We start from the raw sequence: 22881 nt of genomic DNA, 5'->3' as shown, positions 1-22881 counted from the left end.
TACTGTGCTGTACAGCAGAAATTAACACAACATTGTAAATCAACAATACTTCAATAAAATTTAAAACAAAAATCAAATGGCCCTGGGTTTGGATCTAGAATCCACCATCAACTAGCCATGAGACCCTGGGCAAACTATGTAATCTTACTCTAAACCTATTTCCTCCTCTGTAAAAGTCGGATCATAAAACCCACCTCACAGGATTGCAGGGAAGATTTATGGAGATAATTTATGTGGTGCCTAGTCTATAGTAAGCCCTTAACCATGATAGTTGTTATTAGCAGGGCCAACCCCTTCCCACCTGTCCCAATCACCAAGTGCACAGAGAAACTGTTTCTGGGAGTCAGAGTTTGCTTGGAACAGCATGCCTAGGTTAACTCTAACTTGCTTAGTTTTTTTTTTATCAATAAAGTTCAATGTGACAGGTTGAATTCTTGCACTTCTTCTGTAGTAAGATTTTTAGAAATCTGACTTTCAGTTCAAAGTTTTAAAACTACTAATCCCTAAATTCCTGTGGTATATGAAACTCAGTCTCAAAACACCTGATCTGTAACTTGCTGATACCACTGGATATGTTGTGAAGTGTCACCTCTAAAACTGGTTTTAAAGTTCACCCAAAGTAAATTATAGTAGTTATAGTAGGGTATGTTGTGAAGTGTTATGTTGTGAAGTGTCACCTTTAAAACTGGTTTTAAAGTTCACCCAAAGTAAATTATAGTAGTTATATTAGGGTGGTAAGATAATTTTTTGTTCTCTGTTTTCCTAAATACTCCATGTTGTTTTATTAGTCATAATTATAGTTTTTAAAAATAGAACTATGCCCATAGTTCTAAATTCCAACTTTAGGCTGTGTTTTTGGAGATTTTACCAGCTCTGTCATCGCTCTCATTCAGGACTCCATCTACTTAAATTAGTAGAATAGCAGCACGAGCTGACCTTTCTATGTCAAGGTTAAATGTTGGAAACTTAAATGTAAGAAGGCTTAGCTTGCTACAAAAGTACTTGCTGGGAGAACTATTGTCAGAAGGGTAATTCTTAGCAGAGGCTAATATCCTCCTACAGGCTATGGAAAAATACTCAGAATTTCATGGTAAAAATGTTTAGGAAAAGAATTTAGAATCTTAATTCTCTCCCTTGAGGAATAACTGAAGAGAATGAGGTAGGATTCCATGCTGGTTAATAATGGACCAGGCAGAAACCAGCATTCATCACCGAGGCAGCAGACCCAAAAAAGAAAAGGAACTAGGTTTATATTTCAGCAAATTAAAATGGGGTTAAACAAAAATTAATTTTATTCTAAATTTTTTCTAAGAATTAAATACAATTCCTTGAGATAATTGGAAACATACTGGAGTTCCACCCACAAAATTGAGAAGCACAAATATTACTACCCTCAAAAAGTGTGTTTAACAGGATGGTCGACTCATTCTGAGCTGCCTGCCAGGGCTAACATGTCTTCTGGGTAGAACTGACACTGGGTGTCTCATGCATTACCAGAAGGGACCTCAGAAATCACCTAGTTCAACCACCTCCTTTTCCAGATAAAGAAACCAATAAGGAAGCGGCTTGGCCAGCCTGGCACGTTAATCAGCCACTTACTGCCAGAAAGGAACTCAAATGCAGGGCCCCTGCTGCCCAGCGCAGGGCTCACTTCCTCTGCCAGCGTTAGGCTCTCTGGCGAGATTTCCTGCGCATACAGAACCAGGGCAAAACGCCCCACCTCCCCTCTCCCCTCCTGGGGAGCAGAAGTGGTGGCACGTGGCTCCTGGGGAGGGCGGGGAGAAGATGCGGGGAGGGAAGGACTCAGAGCTGGTGTGAGGATGGAACAGCCGGGCAGCCAGCACACAGGTGACCCTGGCACCTGCCTGATTCCACGAACTACACCCTTTGGGGAAACTTCACCCCAGAAAAAGTCTGGAGTCAGTAGGACAGCTGGTGTAGTTTGAAAACTCAGGGAAAATGAGGACAACCTATTGATTCTTTGGTTTCGGGGAGCCCTTCTCCTCTTTTTTTTTTTTTGTGGTACGCAGACCTCTCACTGTTGTGGCCTCTCCCATTGCGGAGCACAGGCTCCGGACGTGCAGGCTCAGCGGCCATGGCTCACGGACCCACATGCTCCGCGGCATGTGGGATCTTCCCGGACCGGGGCACGAACCCGTGTCCCCTGCATTGGCAGGCGGACTCTTAACCACTGCACCACCAGGGAAGCCCCCCTTCTCCTCTTTTTCTTCCTCCTCCTTGTTGTCCTGATGACCCCACCTTGCAGGGCTCTTCTGAGGCCTGAGGTGACACTGCCCACCCGGGGCAGGCTTCTGTCCCTGGGAGACGGCTCAAGAGCCCATTGTCACAAGCTGAGGCAGGGGTCCTCCCTGCAAGACGGGCCTGAGTCAGAGCCACAGGGACCATCGAGGAAAGCGTGGAAAGGCAGGGAAAGGGACCGAGCTTGGGGATTCAACACAGGGAAATCGTTTTAAATGGTTTTGATCAAAGGATTGTGGGCTTTTTAAAACACATCAAAATGAATCACTTTGAAAAAAAAAAAAAAAAGAATCACTTTGTTTTAGTGGAACCAGGAATTTGAGGTGATAATGGCAGTACCATGGAGTATTTCCCTGCCGGCTAGCACCTACCAGCTGCCCTCAGTCACCTCACAAGCACCCTGCAAAGGCAGGAATTATCCCCATTTTACAGATGAATTAACCAGCAGTTCAACACTTGAAGTTATTCGGTAAGCGGCAGAGGACTAGATTCCTGCCACACTTACCAATTGTCTGTTTTGACAACTCTCTCATACTGACACTTCATTTATCCAGGAGGGTTAAAGAATAAGGATAAAATTTTTCAAGATACAACTGATTTCTCAAAGCCCCACAAACTATTTGAACTCTTTCAGATGGCAAACCTAAATGGAAACAGACTTCTCCTTTGGAAGGAAGCACGTGGATAAGGAAGCGTGTATTCCCTCCCCCCCCCACCGGTGAATCGGGGCCACCACCGTGATCTCTGCGAAGCCACAGTGATGCCCTCAGGGGGCACTGACCCGCAGACCAGTTCACCCCTGCCCAGCAGCCTCGTTCATGTCCCTGCAGCAGGAAGATGGGGCCTCTGGACAATGAGTAGGAATATTTCCTTTAAATGCTTAGCAACCTTCTTATGTTGCTTAAGTTGGGAAACAACACACACAAGTTTTTAGAAGGTCAACGTGAAGATTCACTGAGTTCCTAAGAGTCAGGTTATTTAGTACAATTGACATCCCTTTTGACGACTGAATACAGTGTGCTACCTTCCGTTCTTGTGGCTAAACGTGGCATTACAGCTGTTGCTGAATCCGGTATGCACCTAATTACTCTCCCACCCTGTGCCTCAGTTTCTTCAGGTGTGAAGGAGAGAGGACAAAAGTCCTATTGACAAAGCGTTTAGCCTTTCAATAAGGAAATGCTCATCTGAGGGGACCCTAAAAGCCCCTAGCTCTTCTTCCTACAGCACCCCATCGGAAGCTCCCGCCTCTTCCTGATAGTCTCCCTCATGGCCCCTCAGTTCCTTCCGCTCTCACTGTGTGCACTCTCCTTTGGCATATAAATCATATTTTGTAGTTTTCAACTTTTCACTGACACATTAGACGTATATATACCCCCAGCCTGGAGGTCTCCAGAGCATCAGGTCCTCCATTTGCACCCAGCACAATGCAGGACTCGCTGCCGGTGTGCAATTGCGCCCAGTTCCTCCGCTGGCACCACTGCCCGCTCCTTGGACTGTACTCTCTAGAGCTCTCCCAACAGGACTTGGATTTCACATCTGTGGAAAAACCAGGAAGATGACCCTGAACTCTCACCTACTGCCTCATGGCCTCAGGGTAACAGGCTGCCCTCAGCAACAAGGAAGCAGCTCCCGGATCTTATGGCTGGGAACCTGCACAGCCTCTCCTCAGAGCAGTTCCAATCCAGGTGATCCAGGCCCGTCATCAAGTCACACTTTTTTTTTCTTTTTATTTAAGTAACCTCAAAAGTTCTTCAGAAGCTACCTAAACCATACAGAGGATAGAAGTCCCGTCCTGGCCCCTCCACAAACTTCTGTGCAAACAAACTAACAAACCCTAAGGGCTGGACAACAGGTGTTAAGAGGTTTCATAAAGGGACTTCCTTGGCGGTCTGGGGGTTAAGACTTCGTCTTCCAAGGCAGGGGGTACAGGTTCCATCCCTGGTCAGGGAGCTAAGATCCCACATGCCTCTCAGCCAAAAAAACAAAACATAAAACTGAAGCAACACTGTAACAGATTCAATAAAGACTTTAAAAATGGTCCACATCAAAAAAAAACCTTTAAAAACAGAAACGTTTCATAACGTTCCTGTAAGGGGATCTCTTAACGGGCAAGAATTCATATGATTTTGAGGCATCTGATGTATTGGGTATTATTTCTCCATGAAGGGGCTTTGATTCCTGCTCAGAAAAGCCTGGCAAAGGGTCAACTCTCCCGGACTTTCACTCACTGGCCTCCTGCGGCTGTTTGGGTTTGCAGCTTTAACCAATAAATGCTGGCATCCCTGAGGAAGAAATCTGCCCAGAGAAGGCCTAGCCCCCAGAGTGCAGTTGCCTGCTGCCACCTTGTGGTGACTCAAGCCAAACGCGGGCAGCCCATCCCGCAGGGCGGAGCTTTCAAGGAAAAAAACCACAATTAAATATGTCCATAAAATCACACAGTATTAAGGTCACAATGGGTAAGTTTATTCAACGTCTTGGATATTTGAGTCTAAAGTACGTATAAGTCAACTAGTGCTACTGCAAAGCAAGCTTTCTTGGCCTTAGGACTTGCCTCAGAGCTTCTCTCCATCAGCACAGAAACACCCAAAGTCTGTTCTAGACCAAAGTGCTCGGGGGTGGGGGGATAAAAAGCCAACACAGAAAGGATGAACAGAAACCAGCTGTGCCCCCCAAAATACTCAGAAGTCATGTTACCTACAGCGAACAATGGTGTGGCTTGTTTGGGGAGGGGCCGTGAGGAGTGTGGTCCAGTCTTTTGCAGTGAAGATGCATCGTCTTCATCCTGCGCACCTTCTGCTTCTCTTAACCCTGAAGCAGCTTTCATGACCCATCCCCAGGCTTCCACCAAGCACTGCCTCCGCTTGGTCATCCGTCCTCCGCTTCAGTTCAATTCAACACTGACATTCAGGGAATGAATGCATAGGCTGGGGGGAGGGGGAGGAGGAAATGGGAAGAAACTTTCTTGGCCGAACCCCACCGTCCACAGACAAGGGCCCTCAGATGAGGAAGACGATGCCCTCGGAGACCATGACCTGGTTGTCATCCTGCATCCTGCTCAGCGCAGCCTGGATCTCCGCAGAGGAGAAAGGCTCTTCGTTGTCCCGATTGATGGATTCTGTGAGGCGACTCATGCCCACCGACTGTGCGTGAGCTTCCTGGAACACCTCCAGGAGGGCCGCCTTGAAGGCCTTCAACCTGCCCAGGACAGGAGAGACAGGGTGAAGGAGCAGGAAGAGGCCCACGTGCTCTCAGGCCAGATTGATGCTGCGGTCCATCAGCACAGGCATCTTCCAACTGCACAGCCTGCCCCGGCTGCTCCACGCCCAAGCTTCCCCCTTAAAGCTAAGCTGTTGTAGTACAGAGCTTCCTGCACAGTGAGAAATAACAGCATTTTAAAAACCAGAGGCCTCTGAGCATGTGCGAAACTGGCATCCATATACCATCGGCAGAAACGCAAACTTGGATGGCATCTTTGGGAGGCGAGTTAGTCACATGTACTACAATTTTAAAGTGCATCTCCTTTGACCCCAGGAATCCATTCCTAGAAGCTAACCCCACAGCTCTTCCCCCACCACTGCACAGTGATAAATGTTAAGAATGTTTTACTGTCAACAGCAGTCTTATGAAAGGTAAATGTCCACCATTAGAAAACAAAAATAAAAATTTACACATCCATACTATGGAAACCCTGCAGTCATTGAAAAGAGATCTCCATGTGCTGATTCAGAAAGTGCTTTAAGATACAGTTCAAGGGGGCTTCCCTGGTGGCGCAGTGGTTGAGAGTCCGCCTGCTGATGCAGGGGACACGGGTTCGTGCCCCAGTCCGGGAAGATCCCACATGCTGCGGAGCGGCTGGGCCCGTGAGCCATGGTCGCTAAGCCTGCGCGTCCGGAGCCTGTGCTCCGCAACGGGAGAGGCCACAACAGTGAGGGGCCCGCTTACCGCAAAAAAAAAAAAAAGGAAAAAAAAAAAATGTAGTTCAATGGTTGTGGGGGATGGAATTATACTTGATTATACTTGATCTTAATGTTTTTTCCTAAATACTTTTCAATTTGTTCAAACTTTTTTCAGTGAAGACACTGTTTGAGTCTGTTAAGGTATTAAAAGAAAACAGCAAACCTTAGCCGTGGACTTACTTTGAAATCCAGGAAACATAAAATTTATAGATAAAACCTTCTGAACCTCTAGTGGTAAAAATTCTTTATCTCAAAACAAATGACAACAGTTCAGTGAGGAGAAAAAAAAAAAATATAAATATATATATATATATATCTCCTACTGAGAGGAACCCAAGGTTACAGTGAGACACAACTTGTCCTTGCTCTACGACCCTTCTTCCTGAACTCACAAGGGTATTGATTTAAAATTCCCAGAGAGAATTATTTATAAAGCAAATGGTAAAACATAAACAACTGGGGATTCTGAGTAAAGAGTGTAAAGAATTCTTTACACTATTTTTGCAACTTTTTTCAAGTTTGAAATTGTCATCAGAGTAGAAACTGTTCTAAAAACCCTCGGGCCTCTAGTTCTGAGCTCCGTTGATAACAGCTTTTTTTCCTACCATCCCGGGGAGAGGTCTTCCCTCCTCACCTGGATTCACTCAACTCCGCCTTCTGGGACTCCTTGGTCTCCTGTGAGTCTGTCGCCTTTGGAGTGTGCACTTGAGGGGGAAAGGGTGGCAGAGAGTGGGAGGACGACAAGGTGAAGCCATGTCCACAGAGCCCAGAGGCCCCTCTCCAACCCCGCCCTCATGAGCCTGCAACACTCACTCCTGGGGCCCTCGGGGGCCAGCCAGGGCAGGCAGGGAGAAAGGCCTCAAGTCAGACGGGGGACCCTCAGCACACGGGATCTGGGACGCTCACACCAGGCTTGGCAAGGAGCACAGTTCACCGGGGAGGAAGCAGACAAGGGGGCAAAGCTTATTTCCAAAGTTCTGACTGAGTTTCCTGGGATTCTCGTGGACAGACCTCTTAGACACAGGGTCCCAAGTGGGGAGCCCACTGGGAGCCCACCAGCAAACGCAACAGGCAGAGCACTGAAGGGTCAGCAGTCAGCGACCACCTCGTACCACTAGGGGCCGCTCGCTTACCCTGAGGCATCTCCTCCTCCGTGTCGCTGAAGTCGTAGGGGTCATAGGAGTCCCCATCCTTGGCATCTGAGTGACGGGTCTTCCTCCTAAAGTGCCCACAGCAGTTAAGGGACGGGCTTTGGTGAGCTCCGTCCTGCACCTCTGACCACAGAGAACCATCTACATACAGTCCAAATGGAACACTAGGTCCAGGCCTGTACAAACTGCTGCCTTTTCTGAAAGAGACCAAACGTCTCTGGACTAGAGCACGAGCAGGCCCTGCTTCCCAACGCTCTTCTCTGTCGCCCACCCTCATAAATTCAACCACAGGTGTGAGAGGAAAAGATAACCTGGAGGAAAGACTTCTGAAATGTGGACTCAACAGCCTCCGCGCGGGTTACTGCTCCTCTACTTAGCCCTTCCCTAGCAGGAAAGAGGCCAAAAGCTTCACACCGAGGACAAAGGGGCTGTCACCCTCTCTGCTCGAGTCACCTTCACACTCTGACTCACTGCAGCACAGGTCTGGTCACCCCTCCCCGCAGCCTTGACCCCCTCCGCCCCTCCCCAGCCCTAATCTAAGTCTTTCATCTCCTTCCTCGGTGCCTCATCCGACCTCTTCCTCTTCTGCTCTTGGTCCTCCTGGCTTTTCTCCACTTCATCTTCTGTCTCCGATTCATCCTCACTTTGCTTCTTACGTTTCTTCTCCTTCTCGAGAACCTAGGACGCCAAGCCACACGTGGGTGTGCAGGAGGGTCACAGATGCCAGGGACTGAGTAAAGAACAGTCCCTCCTGCACCATCGATAGCAGTGACTCCCTGGGTCTGATGACCTGGACTCTCTCATTCCTGAGTCCAGGACCAGGGGCAGGGGTTGGCTGCGACCCATGCTTGAAGCTGCTGGAAGCTGGGTGCCATACCCTTCTCACAGCATGTGCTCAAGGAGCGTTCACTGAATACAGAAATGAATGGAAAAAAGTCTATCCCGTAATGGTTAAGTGAAAAACAATTCATTTCTTTATAGATCAGGTGTTTAGTTTAAATTTAAGACAACCCCCATGCTAGCAAAGAGATTAAGTCAGGGGAAGGCCAGTGGAAAGACGCTGCTTTCCGCCAACAACCCAGATACAGGTGTCAACCGTGCACAGCTGTGAGGCACGAGCTCCGACAATTCATTCAGAGGAGCCTCAGGCCCAGCACCTGGATGCTCACCTTCTTGAAGTAAGCGTACTGGACCAGCTCCACAGCCTCTTCTGCATCCTGCATGTCCACGGTCTTGCTCATGCGGGCCTTGGCGTGGGCCGTGGCCAATCGAATCAGAGTTTCCAGTGTCCGGGCTGTCACTGGAGACGTCTGGGGGAGAAGACAAGGGGGCCCACTCATCCAAGTCCCCCCACGGCATGCCGGTCATGCCCGTCACTCCCACCGCACAGAGAGGGAAAGACTCCACCAGAAAAGCTCTGGAAAAACCAAGCCATGGAGCCAGAAAAAAGTACGTAAAATTCAGAAAGATAAAAACAACCAAGGAAACATGACTGAGGGCTGAGGGAGGGAGAACGAGGTGAACAGGGAAGAAAACCATCCAGCATCTTACAGCTGGAGAGGAAAGTGAGGAAGACCCTTTGCCGCAGGCCTGCAACACGCCAGGATCCTGCTTTTATGTTCACTGTGTCAGTCAACAGCCTTAATAACCTGGGGCAGCTTTAGAGATGAGGAAAACGGGACTCAAAGAGCTTCCAATAATTTGTCTAATGTCATACTACATGGGGGTGTGAGAGAGGTTATCTGAGGACAAACTTTCTAAAGTTGGGTAAACCCACTTAGGTCCAGAGGAGAAGCACAATTCTGACATGTTCTTATCAAGTGGTTCCCAAAGGGGTGGGTGTTATCCCAAATGGGGGGGTGGGGGGTGGTGGAGGGTTCATCTTTTTAAAATGCTATTGTCTGAATGGCATCCCTGGTCTAATGGATCAGAATGTCTGGTTTAAGAATTCATTCCCTGTTGGTACAGTGGTTAGGACTCCACACTTCCACTGCCTAGGGCACGGATTCAATCTCTGGTCGGGGAACTAAGATCCCACAAGCCATGCAGTGCAGCCAAAACAAAAAAAGTTTCAGATGATTCTGATGTGCCCTCCTAGGTAAGCAGCCCTGACATTATCCAACCTTCTCATTTTATGGGTTGAAAAACTGCGACCTGGGAGGTGAAAGGATGTGCACAAGTTGCAAACGTTACTGAAGCCCTGGGGTCAGAGCCCAGGGCTGGTCTTTCCACCACACCTCCCGTCCCCCATCCTATGATGCTTCAGTGATGTATCTGGTCACTTCTGCTTTCTAGTTTTCTAAATGATCACTTACAGCCAATCTGACATTCAAAAACAAATACATTCATATTTAAATAAATTCACCAATTTTTTTAATGATTTAGAAAGCTACCAGAGTATGTAGCTTATACATTCCATCGTAAACTCCAATTCTTGAATAACCTAAAGCTGATGAAATCCTAGCCTACACGAGCAGAACTACAGAGTCCAAACTGAGAGATTTACCAATCCCACTAAGACCACAACTAAGATAGTGTATTGTATTCAGTGAGAGGGCCTTTGACACACTGGAACATGTTCATGTGACAGGAAAAACAATTAAAAAGACAGGGGGCTGTTTAATCTGAAGAAAATAAGTCATACACAGTCTCCAGAAAACAAAATTAAGGCCCATGGGTAGAAGTCATGGAGAAGCAGGTTTAAGCTCAATAAATAGAAGAATATTCTAACATTTCAATGCAGTGATTCAATGTAGTGATTCAATGCAGTGATTTCAATGCAGGCATGCTGTCACTGGAGGTGTCAAGGAAGTCCCAGCAGGAATTCCAGAAGATGGAATTCTTGTCTGGGTGTAAGTCTGGAATAGATGATCTGGGGTCATGTCTAAATCCAAGAGTCTATGTCTCTATCACATCATGATGGTTTGGGACTTGGGTCTTTCTGCTGTGAAATCCTACCTATATAAACTACACTGCCCCAAAAGACTTCGATAAATTCACGGGCAGGTGTATTAGGTTTCTAGAAATAGCCTTGGATGATCATCATGGCTACGCAACTCCTAATTTTTTTTCGAAGTCCAGCCCAAATATCATACCCTTTGGGAATCCTTCCCTGACATTCATATCCCTTCTGGAAAGTCTAAAGGAAAAATTAACAGCTTCTGCATCTACACTCCAACTGTCTTTCACATTCATTCCCCTTTGGGTACTACACTGTGGTATATAATTATAGGTATATATGACCTTTTCATCTACTTTCTGCCTCCCGGGCCCAGGACTGAGCTCTTGGGGGACTGCACGTAAGAACAGAGACTCATTCAGTTCCCAGAAGTCGCTCACGTTTGCTGAATGTTTTTTTCTTTTTTTGGCCGTGTGGCACGGCTCGCAGGATCTTAGTTCCCCAACCAGGGATCGAACCCGTGCCCCCTGCAGTGGAAGCGCGGAGTCTTAACCACTGGACCACCAGGGAAGTCCCACATGTTTGCTGAATAAATCACAGCTTCTGGAGGCCAATGTCATCTGAACTCATGAGAAACACATTAGCTCTGGGGTTCACATTGCATTTTCCTTTGTAAAAGGAAATGATTACAGTAGTGTAACAGGAAGCCCTTCAGGCCACAAAGAAAAAGGTAAGGAATCACTCAGTTAAAATGCTTCCAGTGCTCCCAGGGAGCAGGGACTCCCTCCCCAGCCTCATCCTGAGGGGCTCCGGTCACCCTCCGGTCACTGTCCCACAGGCAGGCTCACCCTGGCGGTGTCCGAGCTCATGCTGTCCTGGCTGCGCAGGCATGAGTACTCCTCTGCGATGTAGGCGGCCGACTCCTGCGTCAGGATGGGCTTGATGATTTTGGCCACGTGGATGTATTTCCTCATGAAAGCTGCACTCACCATCTTCTCCCTGGACCCACACACGGCAAATTTCACTCCCCTGCCACAGCCCAGCACCTGCCTGGGGTCGTAGCCTTGCCCCTCCTCAGGGAAGTCAAGGTCACGTGACAGAGCAGAGCTACAGCCTGGAACCCAGTGTCACAAACCCCATTCATACACAGCATGTACAAGACCCTCTCACATACTTTTATTTAATTCTATGGTGTTACTTAGGTATTACTTGTGAAGTAGGTAGTTTAGGTACGAAGTGTAGGTGTTATCTGTCCTATTTTATCAGTGGGAAAACTATGGCTCAGAGAATCTTAAGTGGACTCAAATTTCATTTTCTGACTCCAAATTCCACATTCTTAAACCAACAGGTTTGAAGATTACACTATGCTTCCAACTGCACCAAGGCCAAAAATAGAGGAATGGGATCTCACATGTCAGGCACTGAGCACAAGTCTCCTTTATCCAAATCCACTTGCAACATTTCCAGTGCTTGCGATCTACCGCCCCTTCAACAAAAGCTCACCACGAATGGCCACGAGACTTGTGCAACACTTCATGTACACGGGTAACATGACACACCCACCATCAGTTAGGTGGGCGTCAAAGCCTTCCATTTTAGGAAAAGACCAGAACCTAAGCTTGATCACCCACGAACATTCACACGGCAAGTGGCCATGAAAAAGGGTGCATCTGTGGATCCAGAAGAGAAAACAGGCCCCCATGATTACGACCCCAAGCATGATCTTGGCCTGGGCAGCACATATAAACGTGCTCTACACAAATCTCAGGTTCCCTCCAGGAAGAGGTGTGAAGAACGCTCACTTCTTTTTCTTGGCCCCATGCAGAAGGCTATCATGCTTCTCGTAGATCTGGGTGTCCTGCTGGTCTTCCTGGCTAAAGTTGGGATCCTCCGTGGCCAGGATATCCACGGCACTCCCTAGAGGCATAGCTGGAAAACCAAGTCAGGAGAAAGAATAAGAAAGAGCTGAACCCAGGGGAAATCGCTTCTTCTGAAGAGATACAAGACTCTCAAAGCAAGGACCCAGAAGGAAGCAGACACGTGAGCCCCACAAATAAGGAGGCAGAACCACCTGGCCCACAGAAGAGGCTCAAAGGTGTTCCCAGACCCTGAAATGGACAAGAGACACACCGTAGGAACCAGGGAGGCGAGGGCACCTTCCACATCACCCCAGATGCTACCACGCCCACCAACGCCAGGCTGGGTCTGAGAGTGCGGCCTGTGTCTAGGTGCCCTCCCCTCAGTCAGGTTTCCTCTTCCCCGGGCCTCACCGTCACCGTCCTGCTCGCCAGGTGCCCGGTAGCGGTGCATTCTGAGGACGTGGTCTGAGATCTCCCTATCGTGCTCGGGATCCATCTGATCCAGCATGATGAAGAGGAGGTCGAATCGGGACAGCAGTGAGTCCTGCAGCCCGATGTTCTCCATGGGGGTCTTGTACTGATCGTACTGGGTGGGGAACACGAGAAAAAAGGAGAGTGGAGACAACATCAATGCGAAGAAAGAACAAGGAGGCCGGATCGGTTAGGTGAGTGAGAACAGAAGACCAGACCTTCAAACGCAAAGCGAATAAGCAGTGAAGATGTAAAGCATTTCCAGGCTACTAAGAAACTGAATTCATTTCCTCTATGTGCAGCCCTCCTCTGACGCTCAGCTGACCTGAGCAAGCTCAGAGCCCCACGCCCTTCCTTCCAGGTAAACAGAGCCCCACCTCCTCGCTCCATTGCCTCTAGCAAACTGACTGTGGGTCTCAAAACCAGCCTTCTCCTCCCCAAGCTTCACTCTGCTCCTCAATCAGAGGCAGGACTAGCTCTGGAAGATGAGTCCCTCTTCCCTACTTATTATGAAGACATGACAAGCTGGCTAAGCCAGAAACACCTGGAGCCTCTGGCTTCCTTACTCAGAAGGTACTGGGTAAAGTCTCAACAAAAACGCGTGATAATCTATGAACTATAATGTCTTAAGGATCAAGGGAGGTTTTCCTGGGACTCAAGAACGCCTATACTCTTATCTTTCAACTCCCAGGCCTACGAGCTGACGCCTCCCCACGTCAGTCAGAGGCCTCCCCACGTCAGTCAGAGGCCTGACAACCTCGTAGGTAACATTAACGATTCTGGCCACGTTCACATTCCAGGACCTGCCATCTTCTCCCTACGTTCCCCAGAGAAATTCTTCAGAATGACGTAACACGTGTTACCATTAATCTAAAACTGTATGGTTCTCAACCCACACTATGCATTAGAACTAACCTACGGAGCCTTTCTAAACCATAGCTACCAAGAGCCCCAACCCAGAGATTTGGATTCAGAAACTCTGGGCTGGGGACTAGGCACCCGTATGTTTAAAAAATGCCAGCAAAACAGGTATTCTCATTCACTGCGGGATCGTAAGTTGTCAGAGCACAGCATGGGCTCTGGGTTCGAATCCTCTCTGCCATTTTCTAGCTTGTGACTCTTGAGCGAGTTACTTAACCTTTTATGCCTTCATTTTCTCATCTGTAAAATGAGGATAATACCTACCTCACAAGGTTATTGTGAGAGTGAAAGGAATTAATAAATATAAAGCATCTGTAAGTATTAGTTAATAGTATTATAATGGTACAATCTTTAAAAGGGCAATTTGGCAATCTCTACCATAAAAATGCATGTAACTGTTAATCCAATGATTCCATTGCTAAGTATTCATTCCCAAATGCTTAACAAAATGCACATAAAGGGATGTTCACTACAGTTTCATTCATAATAGCAGAGGGGAAAGGGAAAACACCAAATGCCTATCATTTGGAGACTGGTTAAACAAATTATTATAAGTCCATACAATGGAATACTAGACAGCTGCTTAAAAGAAAACAAAAACAAAACCCCTAAACTCAGCAAACCCGAAGCTGGATAAATATAAAAGATTACACCTAAGCACATCATAGTCATACTAAAAAACAAAGATAAATAGATTAATTCTTAACAAGGAGATAGTGTATTTACTGGCACATGCTAAGTTTTGTTTTTTTGTTTTTCTTTTCATGCTAAAGTTTTTGTTTCCTGAAACACTCAAGAGCCGTCAGTGGTCATCTCTTGGGAAAGGAACAGGAGAGAGAAGGCAGGCTATTCATTTCCTTATTATATCTCTCTGCTCTGTTCATAAATCCTCCGACCATCTGCATGCAGTACTTTTATTTCAGTGTCAGTGTAGGTTACCTGGGTTGTGAGGCTGCAGGTCACTTTTGTTTTCTTCTTTGTATTTTTAAAAACTTATTTTAAATAAATAACTTTCCAGGGGATTCTGACATGGATGAACGGGTGAGGAACCACTGCCCTAAACCAGGGACAGTAACAAGATGACAAGCTTACTTTGGTCTGTGGCCTGTTGCTCCCCAGGTCACCTGGAATAAACTTTGCAGCCTAGTCACTCAGCAAAACCAAATGAAGGTGAGGACAACAGTTGAGTGCCTGATTCCACTCACCCTGCCGTAGACAGGGTTGGCGGCTGCCAGAACACTGCAGCGGGCATTGAGCCGAGCGTGGATGCCGGCCTTGGCGATGGTGACTCGGCCCTGCTCCATCACCTCGTGGATGGCCGTGCGGTCCATGTCAGACATCTTGTCAAACTCATCGATGCAAACCACACCTCGGTCAGCCAGGACCATGGCCCCCGCCTCCAGACGCCGCTCCCCTGGGAGGTGGGGAGGGAAAAACACACACTACCATCCAGGTTGTAGGGGACGGGACTAGATGTCAGTCTCCTTCCTAAGCACCTCGCACTGCCATGCATGAGAACGAGAGTGTAGTTAAGAGGTGTCAGCACCTAGACTCAGAGGAAACCCTGAGGAAGCTTGTATCTGAACAGTATTCCTTGTCCCACTTTGATATCTAAGCAGCTAGCCTCCAACACACTTCCTTCACAGATTTCCTCTCTTTATCTTCATCTTCAAGCCATTTCCCAACTAGATCTCTGTTCTCTTTTCACTGGTCTTCAAATCCCTTCCTCTAACGTATAAAGCAGTACAATCTTCTTTTTTATTTCCCTTCAAATGTCAAAAGTTGCTCCTTCACAGCTCTTTCCAACAGCCTTCCAGGAGACATTCTTGTCACTAGAGGGCCACCCAAACATTTCAATAATTCACCCATTGTTGCCAGATACTTGGTCCTCTCCAATCTGGCCCACACTAACCTCTCAAGTGTATCTTCCCAATACAGGCCAGCGCCTGGAGCAAGCTCAAACCATCTATGCTCATCTCACTGCTGGACCTCTGCCAAGGACCCTTCCACCCATACCTGTTTCCTGGTCTGTGGTGACAGCGGCCGTGAGACCCACTCCAGACGAGCCCCGGCCGGTGGTGGGGATGGCCCGAGGTGCGGTACACAGTACGTACCGCAGAAGCTGGGACTTGGCGACCGATGGGTCTCCTGTAATGGGACGGGGCAGCAGTGACTCTTGGAAACTCCCTTGCCCCCCAGCAAGTGCTGCTTTTCTAGCACAGCTCTTGACACAATAGAGATGTATAGTAACAGGTTGTTAATATTATTTCTTTCCCTTTCCCTTTCCCATTCACAGAAGAATATATTTTAGACATTATAAATCAGGAACCCCAGAAATAATAAAAATAATTTAAAAAATTCATTTTAGACTTTTGCCCTTTGATGGGACTGAAACACAGCCAGGTACAGACACAGAATTTGACAGATGATAGATTCCTGCAACCACACCCCACAGGGGGAGACCAGGAGACTAAACCAACACCGTACCTATTAGAAGGATATTGATGTCCCCACGGATGTGGCTGCCATTCTCTAGGTCTCGTTCCACTCCTCCCAAGAGCAAGCAGAGGATTGCCTTTTTGACATAGTCATGCCCATGGATGCTGGGGGCCAGCGACCTGGCCAGCTGGTCAAAGATATCCTGGAGGAAGAACAACCACGGAGTGAAAAGCCTAAGGAGCCTCCATGGGGTTGGATGAACTCACTTCAGCCCACAGAAGATGGTTGAAGAAATACACTGTTCTTAACTGTAAAAGCTTCTTCTCTAAGACTTTCACACCGATCAGAGCATTATCAGAACAGACACAGAGGAAGCCTGGATTCCAAAACCTGCTCAGAGCTTTAATCTTTAGGAAAAAAAGTGCTTCCAGGCTCAAAACATTTTAGTTTTAATAAGACTATGTATTGTGCTTCAGCAGTAACCTCTGTCACACATGCATAGATTTTGTTCAATTCTGAATGAGAACATTCTGTCTTTTAAAGGAGAAATTTTTTAAAGAAAAATAAATTAGAGAACTAAAACAAAAATAACATATTTTATCTTTAAGTAACCATGTATCACTGGTGTATTCCGTATAGACTGCTTGGTACACTAACATTCTAACTCCTAATATTTGTATTAGGTTCACTTAGCAGGTAGCACAACAGAAATATTAAAGAAAAACAGCAAAAACACCCTTTTGCTTACTGACTCAAAACTAGAAGCTGGCACCAAATACTTCCGAGAAAAAGCCTTGACCTTCCTCCTGATGCAGTACAAAGATGGCCATGCCCAAATACGACCCTAACAAATCCATCCCCACCCTCAAATCCTCAAAGGACGCCACACCTTGGAACGGGTTTTACTGAACTTCTTGATCTTGGCTATGTCCTCAGCAGAGAAGGAAGGCTGAACGTCCTTGCTCATCTGCTTCACGTTACAGGCAATCAGGACAGTCCTGGGACAGAGAGGACAGTAAGAGGCTATTTTCAATTCCTAACACCAAAGCCTTCTTAGGCTCCTAACCTAGAACAGCAAATCAGAAAAAAATAAAGAAAAGAAAAAACAGAGAAGCAAAGCTGTTCCGAATTCAACCACTGATTCTCTTCATCTATGACACAAATATGTTGATGGTGCCTCACCCTGGGAATTTACCTCCTGCTGACCCACAGAGCTTGGGACAGTGTATGGGAGGGAGGTGGGAACATGCAAGAAACCCGAAGGTAAGCCAGGAGCCTGTAATATGTGACCAGTAACTCCCACTTCTAGCATAAGACAGTATGGCGAGTTTTATCTCCCAGGCAGGTAGAGTGTTTCACCAGTCCAATGGAACTCTGGGGAAGATGGCAAACTGGAGAAAGACTGCTACCAGAATGTACTCTGCCAGCAGCATTCCAAACACCTCAGGACGAACCATCTACCTGAAGGTCCCTGAGGTGTAGCCTCCCTTCTTTCCAGGAAGGCAGCGGTAGGTCCCCACCACCTGGACCCGGTCACCGGGCTTCACTCTGTCCACCAAGTCATTATCCAGTATGACGTCCACGGAGCGGGGAAGCTGGCCAGCGGGAGCCTTCTCTGGCATCTCCTGGATGGTGATGATCTGGTGGTCTTTGTAGACAGAAAGGCCATATTCTGTCTCAAGGGGATTGTTTTCCTCATCCTGGAAAAGTCACACAGAGAGGCAGTCATCTCGACCATGTCTTAGAATGCCACACTCGTTTGTTGTAGGAAACAAATATAATTTGTAGATAAACCGCACGAGATTAGTATCCAGGAACAATAAACGCCAAATATCTTCTCCAGTTTTTTCCATTCCTGTCTGTTCTAGTTACAAACCATCTAATGGAAGGGGTGATCTACAGCCAGAAGGGACCATGGCCGCATTAACATCTATACTGAGATCCTTACTTCCCCTATGCTATGACTCGGTATTTCTACTCCTAGGTAATACCCAACACCAACGTTCACCCAAAGCCACACACTACAATGTTCACAGCAGCACTATTCCAAATAGCCAAAATCTAGAAAATATCCTAATGCCATCAACAGAATGGTTAAATAAGTGTGGTATAGCCACACGAGTGAATACTACACAGCAGTGAAAATATATGGAGTACACCTATACACATGGATGAAACTCAAAAACGTATGTTGAACAAAAGAAGCCCAACACAGATGAGCATTTAGATAAAATATAAAAACAGGGAAAAGTACTCGAAGCTGCTAGATGTCAGGATCTCGAGAGCAGTGTGGCTTCAAGAGGGACTTCTGAGCACTAGTAAGGTGCCGTTTCCTGGTTTGGATGCTGACTTTATATAGAGCTTGTAAAATTTCACTGAGCTGTACACTTATGTAAGCTTTTCTGTATATTAAACTTCAATAAAAACATTTCAAAGTTTTACTTCCTTGCCATTTGAATTTTCTAGAAACACAGCAGCTATCACTTGTGGAGTGCCTACTATGTGCAAGGCACTGTGCTGTAACTTCACAAAATTATCTCATGTAATCATCACAACTCAGTCCCAAAAGCTGGTATTTTCCACATTTTACAAACAAGGAAACTGAGGCTGGGAGAGGATAAAGAAGTTCTCCACGGTCCACCAAAGCCCATGCTCTTAAGAACCACACTAGACAACCTCCAGGAGACCTGGTCTGGTGTATTTCAGGTCCTGAGCAAAGAAGCTTGGCCACAGCAATCAGCAGAGTACCCCTGAGTAATTCCTGGAGAATAAATTCTAGAAAGTAGCGATCTTAATGAACAAGAGAGCCAGGTGACTGAGGAAATGCAACTGGCCTGAGAGTAAAAAGACAGGCTCCTGTCCTCAGGGCCATCACTAACTGGAACATAAGTAGTTCTAACTGGAGGCTCGCTGAGCTTCACATTTCACCTGAGATAGACTAAATGGTTCTCAAGTATGACTCAGTTACAATTCTAAGAAACTCAGTCTTGTTTATGTTACGATTCCTCCACCAGTTGATAAAACTGTAGACAAGGACTGGGTCTTCTTTACATCTGTGTCCTCCTCAGTGCCCGACAATCCTTTGGATACAGTCGCTCTCAATTAAAATTTGATGGCAGGGGCTTCCTGGTGGCGCAGTGGTTGAGAGTCCACCTGCCGATGCAGGGGACACGGGTTCGTGCCCCGGTCCGGGAGGATCCCACATGCCGCGGAGCGGCTGGGCCCGTGAGCCATGGCCACTGAGCCTGCGCATCCGGAGCCTGTGCTCCGCAACGGGAGAGGCCACAACAGTGAGAGGCCCGCGTACCGCAAAAAAAAAAAAAAAAAAAAAATTTGACGGCAGGGACACGCAGAGATAAAATGTGTTCAGACATCAAGTAATCAGTATTAGTCATCTTCTCTTGTCTCTAAGTAAGAAGACTTCGCACCATCCTCAATGCAGACCAATCTGAACACCAAGACTAAAGCCATTCTCCATGTCAACCTTCTCTCAAATCCACAGTAAAATATTTGCAGAGATTTCAGAGATTTCAGAGTAACATTACTACATAAGTATTTTTCCATATTACTCTAAGTAGATTACAAAATCATATGATATTATAACTTTGCTAAAAGATCAACGTACATTAGATGACTTTTGTTCCTTCTTTCAATTCTTCCATAATTTTCCAAGTTTTCTAAAGAGAATATTTTTTCTTTAAAAAAAAAAAAGAATTGTGGACTTTCCATATTAAACTCTGACTAGCAATCAATCTTTCCTTCAAATTAATCCTTACTTTTCATCTTATTCACATCTAGAAGAAAGACTTCAGATATTACCCAATTACTTGCATTAAAACAGACATCTTTGAGCCCAACCTCTAAAGAGGTCCAATCAATTCATTCTCCTCACCTTGGTAGGATAGACAGAGCTGGATGGAAAGGCCACCAGGGTGGTGAGATCAGAATAATGTCGCTCTATGGTCTTCTTGGTAGCAGGACAGTAGTGAACACTGCGGACGACTTTGGGACGAACTAGAGAGCCTATAGGAATGGAAAGTCACCCAACTAGACAGTGAGAAGGAGGATGTAACCCCGGCAAGCCCACGATGACTCCAAATACTGTGTTCTTCCAACTAGTTGAGCAATTTCAATACTACTTGTCATTAATTCACCTTTATACCTAGAACAACACCATAATCCAAGTAAAACTTCAAGTACAGCTGATCCTGACTGAGAAGTAGTAGGAGTTCACGGTCAGAATGAGGAGACTGCCAAGAGCCACGACTCCTCCACTCTCAGCCAACTTCATCATTCTGCTGGCACAGGTGGTCACTCAAAGTCCCCCTAGTTACTGTGCAATACTTGAGCTCCTCCAAGTTTCACCCCGTAATTTCAGTGCTCCACCTTTCTGAAGCCATTAGCTCCCCAACTCTACTCCACCTCTCCTGCCTTCCAGCCCCCCAAGCCTATGCCACCTCCATTCCGTTAGTCCCCCACTTTAGCCCACTCACATTTAGTGACAATGCCCTCCACACAGACGACACAGCTAAGGAAGCAGGAGGTAAGAGTCCGGGGAGAGACATGCTTGGAGCCAAAGCTGCCCTCCAAGCCTATATAGAACTCCTCATACTGCTTGGCATATGTAGCATCAATGGAGGCCACAAAATCCTTCAATGCCCGCTGGAAGGCAACCAGCTCCTCAAAGGCATTGCTCAGGAGGCTGCAGACGGGCGAGAGAAAGAATCATTAGGCAGACAGGGCAGAACTCAAAAAATGACCCACAAAACAGAAGTGGACATTCTTAGATCATCAAAGCTTTGACGGCAAAATCTAGCTTCTACTTTCTCCTGCCATCCTACAAGGCCCAGTACAATACATCAGAACTGAGGGCCAACTTTTAATTCAACGATGGAGAAATGATACTCAGTTAAACATGGAACAAGGAGCTCTTGAGAAGAAAATGTCCACCACCTACTTTGGGAAGAGAGGTAAAAAACATAGGAGCTGGTGAGACACTAAGGGCTTCAGGGTCAAAAACATTTCATCCAGGTCCTCTCCTGTGAAGCCTGCTCCAATCCAGGGAAGAGAGGGGAGCCATTCTCACTCAGGGCCAGGATGTGCCCTTGGAGACCCCCAACCACTCACCGGTTAGCCCTTTTCTCGTTTTTCCTACGCAGGTCATTCACGTTGACAATCAACCGGTACTGGTTGTCACTGATGAGCTCCCGAACTTTGCTTTGATAAATTCCCTGGTCTTCCTGCAAAATAGCCACCGCATGCCACAGCAGCCACAAATTCAAAAATCAGATGTTTTTAAACAGAGGCAGCTCTCACAGCAAGAAAAATATATCCATCTCTGCGGCACATCTGAACCCCAATTTCTCCCACGTTTTCACTCACTAGCCTCGGATTCCAAATACGCCCTAAGAGGCCAGCGTATGAATTATAATGACTTCCTCAAGGTCCATATTATTCCTATTATCACCAACAGCTCTTCTGTGTGCAGTCATTTCTCAACCTTTAATGCGGAATTAAAACGAGCTCGTAAGTCTACGAGGACAACAAATAAAAACTTTGTCAAAGTGTAAATTAAACGGACTTTTAATATGCATATCAAAGTGACTTTTCCTTGCAGAATTTTGTATGGAATGAAAATATTTCATTTCCCTATCATCTGTATAATATACAAAGAGTTCCTACATCCGGACCTAGGAGTAGGGAGCCTTAGCTACATTTACAAACAGCACTATCAACACTTCAAGATGTTTTTACCAACGTTCCACGGCTGTCAGTCTTAAATTGCATGTAAAACCCCCTTTATCTGCATACCAATACTCTTTCTCCGCAACCCACTAGATACGGAAAAAGATTGCGGCCAAATCTCCGGTTAGGAAGTCGGTCACTAAAACCTGGGGACCCTAAAATGCGGCGGGTCACTACCGTTTTCCTGCCGTCCTTCCCCTCACCCTCCCCTCAAGTTAAAAGAGCAGGGAGTGATCAACGTGGTCTTTGCAGCTGGTTTGCACTTGGAGGAAACCTGTTGCCTTTCGCGAGAACGGCCACCATTTGTACCTGGGAAAAAGTCACAGGATCGCTTTTAACCACTGACTCCGCCTCTAGGAAAGCTACGAGATAAGGGCGGAAGGTCCCGAGCCGCTGCCCCGCAGCCGCCGCCTGGAGGCCCGCGGCCTCCCTCTGCCCGTGCGCGGCCCTAAGTCTCCCAGCGCCCTAGTCTCGCGACCCGGCGCCTCTCTCACCTCGTCGTCCAGGAAGTCCAGGTAGTCTCTCTGCGCCTCTCTCAGCTCCACATCGTCCAGCACCACGGTCCCCGCCATGCTCGCCGCACGAAAACTTCTGCCACCGGAGCCGTGCTGAGGGCCCCTGGCTGACCCTGCCCCAGCGCTAAAACTTCCCAACTTTTCCCGCCAACAAAAGTAACCTTAAGGAAGGGGCGGGGTATCTTGTAGGGTATTTACATTCTGATTGGCTGAATCCTCTTACGCAAGAATAGAGAGTATCCAATCGAGAGCTGCTTCTTCTCCAAGTTTTCCGCGCGGCGCCTCGCTGTGGCGGGAAAAGTGCCATCCGGGGCCCTCTCCGCTCCGCCCTTACTGACGGGAAAGCTGACCAATAGGACGAGAGGATGCTAGCGGAGCCCGTTCATTGGGCAGCCGGAGGGCCGGCGAGACCTGGGAGCACTGCATTCTGGGAGTCATAGTCTTCCCCCTTATTTCCGGATGTTTTATAAGGGTTTTTTTTTTTCAAGTTGTGGTTTCCTGACCTGCTGCAGAGTAAAGAAACTCAGCCCGGAGATTGGGCTGAAAGTAGACTAGACGTCAGAGCATGGAGGTTTAGAACGCAGGGAAACAAAAACATAAAGGCAAATCGTTTTAAAAATATATTCAAATCAGGTATGTTTTTCAAACCACCAACCTCTAGTGGCA

The 22881-nt window shown here is 47.0% G+C and overlaps 1 protein-coding gene across 1 annotated transcript; it reads right to left on the bottom strand.

The window, feature by feature from the left end:
* Positions 1 to 4707: 4707 nt before the first annotated feature.
* Positions 4708 to 22372, bottom strand: MCM3 (minichromosome maintenance complex component 3). Its single transcript, XM_060021685.1, has 17 exons — positions 22195 to 22372; positions 21083 to 21195; positions 20449 to 20657; positions 19848 to 19978; positions 17417 to 17655; positions 16845 to 16953; positions 16004 to 16157; positions 15533 to 15664; positions 14722 to 14930; positions 12536 to 12710; positions 12068 to 12194; positions 11114 to 11264; positions 8536 to 8676; positions 7941 to 8044; positions 7349 to 7434; positions 6850 to 6919; positions 4708 to 5454 (listed from the first exon to the last, which is right to left on the bottom strand). Exons 1-17 carry the CDS (start codon positions 22270 to 22272, stop codon positions 5256 to 5258), a joined length of 2427 nt encoding a protein of 808 aa, XP_059877668.1. The 5' UTR covers positions 22273 to 22372; the 3' UTR covers positions 4708 to 5255.
* Positions 22373 to 22881: the final 509 nt, after the last annotated feature.

This window comes from Delphinus delphis, chromosome 10, assembly GCF_949987515.2.
Source record: "Delphinus delphis chromosome 10, mDelDel1.2, whole genome shotgun sequence".
In the NCBI taxonomy this organism is placed as follows: Eukaryota; Metazoa; Chordata; class Mammalia; order Artiodactyla; family Delphinidae; genus Delphinus; species Delphinus delphis.
The sequence above is the reverse complement of the archived record's forward strand: the minus strand, read 5'-3'. Positions and strand labels throughout refer to the sequence as shown.

Excerpts from the sequence above, each read along its gene's own strand:
- MCM3 (XM_060021685.1), bottom strand. The coding sequence starts at position 22,272 with ATGGCGGGGACCGTGGTGCTGGACGATGTGGAGCTGAGAGAGGCGCAG. Across the intron at positions 16,158-16,844 it reads TCAGTAAAACCCGTTCCAAG|GATATCTTTGACCAGCTGGC; the intron begins GTGTGGCGTCCT and ends TTCTTCCTCCAG. Across the intron at positions 5,455-6,849 it reads GCGGAGTTGAGTGAATCCAG|GTTGAAGGCCTTCAAGGCGG; the intron begins GTGAGGAGGGAA and ends TGTCCTGGGCAG.